At 39.7% G+C, this 6507-nt stretch overlaps 1 protein-coding gene across 2 annotated transcripts in view; it reads left to right on the top strand.

The window, feature by feature from the left end:
- brinp1 (bone morphogenetic protein/retinoic acid inducible neural-specific 1) overlaps positions 1-6507 on the top strand; it is a 159705-nt gene that overhangs the window by 111243 nt on the left and 41955 nt on the right. For both annotated transcript variants that reach the window (XM_008325930.3, XM_008325931.3), the window contains one exon: positions 4705-4874. In XM_008325930.3, the coding sequence (XP_008324152.1) occupies positions 4705-4874 (170 nt within the window). The remainder of the gene's footprint in view (positions 1-4704; positions 4875-6507) is intronic.

Below are 6507 nucleotides of genomic sequence, written 5' to 3'. Positions count from 1 at the left end.
TTTTTTTTTTTTTCTTTTTTTCTCAACACCAAGAATGAATAGTGCTGTCTCACTGTGAAGAACTCTGGAACATTTGAGGTGGGGGAGAGAAGGGTGCTGAAAAACCAGGAGGCAGTGAATGCACCGTTTGAATGAGAATCATAAAATAACCCCCTTTGATAGAACCTGGATTTATTAACGTGGCTAGAACAGGGAGTAGGAATAGTCTGGGAAGAAAATTATGGATGGCTTTAATCTGATACCCAGGATTGGTATTGGTCTAATTCTGAACAACAGCTATAATCCCTCCAATCTCACACCTAGCCCAGATGCTCAACTTCACTTTGAAAGCATGCCGTAAACAGGGACTCTGTTGCCACAGCAACGGCAGCCCACGACATAGAGGGAAACCAAAGGTATCAATATCGGCAGATACTCCAACTAGAGAAGCCAGACTGAGATGCTGTGGACATGTGTGGAGGAGGGACAGTGGACATATTGGTAGGAGACAAAGAGGAAGGCCAAAGAGGAGATTTATGGATGCAGTGAGGGAGGACATGCAGATAGTTGGAGTCAGAGTAGAAGATGCAGAGAACAGGGAGAAATGGAAAACAATGATTCGCTGCGGCAACCCCTGATAACTGATTCTGTCATTTTTACTTCGCAGTACTACAGTGTCACCAGCTGTACTCCACTGCCTATATAGTTTATGTTTTTGTTTCATCTTGAGCGATAGAACACGGTACTTTTCCCCTTAGGTCTGCAGTGTTTGGCTCAGAGGAAGCACAAACACATCCCTCTGGTTTTTATGCCGATGAGTTTACAGGAGGAATCGCTGCCGTTCTGCAGTGACTACACGCAGACAACACCACACTGCACTGAGGCCATTTCAGTGCAGTACGTCTAATGCGTTCAGCGCTGAGAAGGAAAGACCAGTTGACTGAAATGAGCTGCAGTCACTGGAGCCCGAGGCTAGACTCCATATTCACAGCTCCGGCGTAGCCCTGGGTTGTATGGGGAGACTACACAGCTTGTCAAAAAAAATACCTCCATTTCCACATCACACTGTACACACTGTGCAAACATAAAATGGGAGTGTGATTAAATGACCATCAGTGGATTCTGTTTACTTGTTTCCATTTACAAAAAAAATCAAAAAAAAAAAAACATCATTATGTTATTGATGACAAACCATTATTTAATGAGGATTTTTCAGACCTAGACAAAGTAAGAACTTATTGGTTATAACAGGGATTCTCACTGGTGTAAGTGCCGTAAGAAATCGACAAGAAATTCGTAAGAAATGTTATCCAGTTATCTGTCAATCTGTGAAAAGTCAGCCAGCACTTGTTTGCATTAGTCCTTTAATTTTTTTTTTCTAAAAAAATGTGATAATTATATTCTTCATAAAGGGCAAAAACAGAGTTTTTACATTTTATTTGAAAAAAAAAAAACCCAACCCAAACTTTAAATCCCAAATATGTAATTGAAATATGAATGTCTGCGAAGAAGTGGTGGGAAGAATATTAATATGTTTTAAAAGAACCACTGGTGTGGAGAAATATTATTCCATATTTTTCTAGGAGGTTAATGAAAAGTACTCGGTCTTTCAGCACCGACTTTAAAGGTGTGTCTTTATCTGTAACCTGACGGTGCACATGCTCCACTGACCTGCCTGCGGTCCAGTTCGGTCATCTGTTAAAAATGTCCGGTGCGTCGTATAAAATTAAACAATTAACTGTTGACGACAAGTATTTATTAAAACACCATCAATTCTGCAGTTGAGTCTTTTCACTTTTTCTTGAAAAGTGTGACAAAAGAATGGAACAATGTAACACAGAGGTGAAGCTGACCTCAGATTTGCTTTGTTGAATTTGGCAAATTGAATTAAGTTATAAAACAAAAAAAAAACAAAAAAAAAAACACTAAAAGTTTAGTAAAAAACTGACCTTGAATTTGACTCTCTCTCACCAAGTCTCATAGACACTACATATTTATGGACTTGTTTCTGTATATGTACTTGCACCTATCTTCAATAGCTGCTTATAAATCCTGGCCAGGTTCCATTTAGCTGACCAGTAATTGTCTTCTATAAATACTTGCCCCCAGTAGATTTCTGAAACCTCTGTTGTCATCATGTTTGCCCGGTGGTCGTGATAATTACGACAGCTTTACGTTGAGTGGAGTTCACTCATGCCACACTAAGTTGTGATGAAGGTTTTAAGGGACGACAACATTTCAAAGACTTAATGTGAGTCCATTGTTGTTGCAGCAGTAAGTCAAGTGAAAAAATAAGGAACTTCTTTTTGCCCTGAAGAGCAGGAGAGAGTGGCAGCTTCAGAGAGTGGATTCTCCTCCCCTCACTTCACTAACCACTCCACTCTAAGCAGCCATGAGTCCTTGTTCTGACCGCTAACCACCCGTGGTCACGGTCACCACAGGTTAAGTGACCAATACCAATCTATCACTCAAGGCCTGGAACAGTCCTGGAAAGATAAATGTTACAAGCTACAAATTAATCTTTTGTTTGCTTTTCCTAAGACCCCAGCCTCTCCTCTCCGCCCCCAAACCTCCAACCAAATAAAAGAATTCTTCCGCTGAGCAGAGAGAGTGAGTCTTTTGACCTTTTCCAGTGGAAAAAAAACAAACACATGTCATGCAAATAGGAGCAGCCGTCTGGTTTCTCCAAATATTTGGGCCTCTTCGCTGCTCACAGCAGTCGTGTTACAGACACTAAAAGGTCAGCGGTTCAAAATGAACTCACCGCACCACCTCCCCCGGCCCCCGTATCTTTTAGTGGGAAATTAAACTAAACATGAAGCAGGAGCGCACATAGAACCAGGCTGAGGATTTTCAGCTATTACATCTGAGCTGTTTAGGCCGAGCTCTGCTCATAGAGAGAGATGGAAATATATTAATTTTTCTAGGCATTCACTCCGGGTGTCCGGAGATTTCCTATTTACGTTCGATGAGTGCGGTGGGAGATTGGGAAGGACAGGTTCACAACAGCAGGGAAATCTCCAGGGGATCCAGACCAGGGAGTGGTGTCTGGCTCGAGTAAGCAGGAAGCAGAACGTTCCCCAGTTTTCTCCCTGTGGATCCTCTGGAGCTTTTCCTGCCCTGTTCTCACATAGCTCACTCAGACATAAAGTGGATATCACACCAAGGGACATGGAGCAGAATATTCAGTTGTTTCTGCTGCCGTTTATGGAGAATCTTCAGCTTCCGGTGCCGATGTCTGAGTTTTTCATTTTTTACAAAAAAAACTCATCAGAAATATTTTTCAGGTTTTTTCACAATGAGCCGGACATGTAATTGAACATGATCCCTAAAGTTTATAAAAAATCTTGAGCTCCCAAGTGCTTGCTGATATCAGCTTGTATTTTTGTCATTTGTATAATGTGGTTGTTTGAACCTTAGATCAGGGTTTAGTTCATATCTTTGACAATATCATTTTTTAAATGGTTTCATAAAAGTTGCTTCATTTCAAATCTGTGCTGAAAACTTCTTTGAATTCATTTTTCTTTTGTAAATTACAGTAAAATGTTGTTTAGGTTGTTTCCTCACAAAGGGTCAAAAATGTAATTGAATACGATCCCTAAGGACTCCAAAATATTTCTCTCAGGTTTTAGTTGACAGTTCAACCTTTTGTTTTGTATTTTGTATTTTATGGTAATTTTAGTCCAACTTTAATGTTTTTTTAAGATTTTTGTCTTAAACAATTGTTTTTTGTTTTTATATCACAGGAAAATGTCATTCATGATGTTTCCCCACAGAGGGTCACAAGTGTAATTGAACACGGCTGTTTTGTTTCCATTTTTTTTAAATATATATATACAATCTATAACTTGTGCGTTTCTAATAGAAGCTTGTTTTTTTTTTTGTTTTTTTGGCATTTTAGTTTAAGCCCCATTTTGATGTCTAAAGTTTTTGTTTTAAATTGTAAAAAAATATATTACAATGATTTACTTTTGTTTTCAGAAAAGGCATATCCTCAAAGGGAGCTAAAAGTAAAATTTGGAGATCTAAATAACAGAAAAATTGTCATTCAGGATTTGTCACCACATGGGCTGAGAAGTGTAATTGAACACGACCCCTAAAGTTTTTAATTCAGTTTTCCTCTCACTAAAATGCCCAGACACAGTTCAGCAATTTGAGGTGGTCACATTCTTCATGTTTTTCTATCCCCGCCTGGTAGCAGTGAAAAAAAAAAATTTCAGAGGATAAAGTCCCTGTGGAACTGAGGTAAAAAAAATAAATAAATAAAATAAAAAAAATCCAGACCTCTCATGAAAATGATGCTGCCCTAGTAGGGGTAAATCTGGGTGCATTACTGGGGATGGTTACAGCTGGAGATAAGGCAACGGCTGCTCATGAAAAAGTGGGACGTCTGGATTCAAGCTGAAACTTCTCCCTCTCCATTTTTATACTTCATACTCACCAATGTGGTGAGAGCTCCACTGGCAGCTGAGATAAGCCTGAGTTGGACCTCTCTCATGAATACAGAACTGACAGCACCTTCACTTTATTTATTCAGTGCTGCTCAACTGAAGATCACTTCTTCACTTGAAGCCACAAATACTCTTTCCACTATTTTGCTTTAAGAACATCACATACGCAGGTACTAACCCCCCCCCTCCCCACTTTACCGCACCCCCCCATAAAGCTTCAAGCGTATGGAACTTAATCTAACTCGTATTTCTCCTTCCTTGTACCCACCTGCAGGAGAGGAGGCACTGACGATGTACCTGGCCAAGAACAAGTTAGACAGGAAGCTTGCCAACACCACTCAGAATGTGGAAGCCCTTCATCAGCTGGCCTCGTCTTACTTTATCGACCGTGACGGCACAATGAGGAAGCTGCACGAGATCCAGATCTCCACTAATGCCATCAAGGTCAGTGCGCTTTCAACACATGTATATAAAGAGGTTTGCTTTCACAGCGGCGGTGGTGAGCAGGTGAGTAAAACAAGCAGAGCCGACAGGAGCGGTCGTTACGGAGGTGAATTAACGTAAAGACCGTTTACGTTAGGTGTGATCTGAGGTTGTTGAGGCCTCACCCATCCGTACGGGAGGCAGCCACTCTCTCTTATTTGTTAAAAGAAAGAAAAAAAAGAAGAATTCCAGTGTCTGTTTAAAGAACTGTTTCTGCTAGGACAACATACACAGTGTTCCCAAACAAACAAGTATGTTTTGACAGAAAACAATGTAAGTGTGCAGTCTCTCACGCAGTAACAGGTGGTTTATACACAAGTAAATATACAGTGCAGAAAATGTTGGGGTTTTTTTCAATACGAGTACAATTTTTTTTCTCACAAAACTGAATAAAAATTAGAATAAAATAAATATAATACACATAGAAAAACCTTAAAAAGAACTACATGTGCTTTACATTTGTGCATTGGGGTTTTTATGGAAATACTCGTTTCCTGTTTGTGCAGAAGGGGGTAAAATGTTGTATTGTAGGGATGTTTTTTTTCACATAAAAAGACTTGCTCCTTAGGTATGGTATGGTATGGTAGACTAGGGTCTGGTATGGTACGGTATGGTATGGTTTTGTATGGTATGGAATGGAATGGTAGGGTAGAGTATGGTTTGGTATGGTACGGTATAGATTGATTTTGTATGGTATGATACAGTACGGTCTGGTATGGTATGATATGAAACAGTAAAGTAGATACATCTTCTTTCAAATGTTATTTCAGTTTTAGAGTAACAAAAAAAAGAAAGAAATAAGAAGGAAAGAGATCAAAACACGTCCCAAAGCTTCAGTGATTTTAACAGGTGTCCTTTCAAGTTTGATTAAACATCGAAAGTTGGCTCTGATTTTAGAGATTTAATGATGAAACTGTTGAAGCTGTGGGAGAGATGAGTCCTGGTATCTGTTCTCTCCACTGTGTTTGCTTTAGCTCCACAAATGTATGGTGTGAAATTACGTACCGTTGGATCAGGAAATGGATAAAACACCCAACAGCCTGACTGTTCAGCTGGGATACGTTGTAGTGCAGCTACAAACATGAATAAAATTAATTACATTTCATTGACCTCACTGACAATAATAATAAATATTCTGTTTCCAAGAATTGGCTTTTTTACGTGAAATAACTTTTTTATGTGCACATTTTAAGGTTTTATATGTTGTTGTATTAGTATTATAATTATAAATATTAATCCAGTATCCATAGTCATTTTCACAATATTAGGCAGAAATAAAGAAATAAATCCAATGCTAACTCTGGCACTAGCAGCATTTTGATTCTGAGTGTGTATTATAACAAATAAATATTTCCATTGGAGCTGAGGCCCAGGGCAACATCTGTCGTCTGCTGTGACCTTGCTCATATACGCATCGTTAACAAGGCAACACACGCGTCACAACTGAAACAATACAGTCGGAGTAAACCTGAGAGTACAACGTGGTGCGGGGATGTCAGTTTGATTTCTGTGTGTGCAGTTCGGCAGCAGGGACGGCTGCTCTCTATTATGCTACTGGTGGAGCCGCCGGAACCCAGGGGACTGGGGGGGGGGA

The sequence above is a fragment of the Cynoglossus semilaevis genome, chromosome 14, assembly GCF_000523025.1.
Source record: "Cynoglossus semilaevis isolate Cse_v1.0 chromosome 14, Cse_v1.0, whole genome shotgun sequence".
Classification (NCBI taxonomy): domain Eukaryota; kingdom Metazoa; phylum Chordata; class Actinopteri; order Pleuronectiformes; family Cynoglossidae; genus Cynoglossus; species Cynoglossus semilaevis.
The sequence above is the reverse complement of the archived record's forward strand: the minus strand, read 5'-3'. Positions and strand labels throughout refer to the sequence as shown.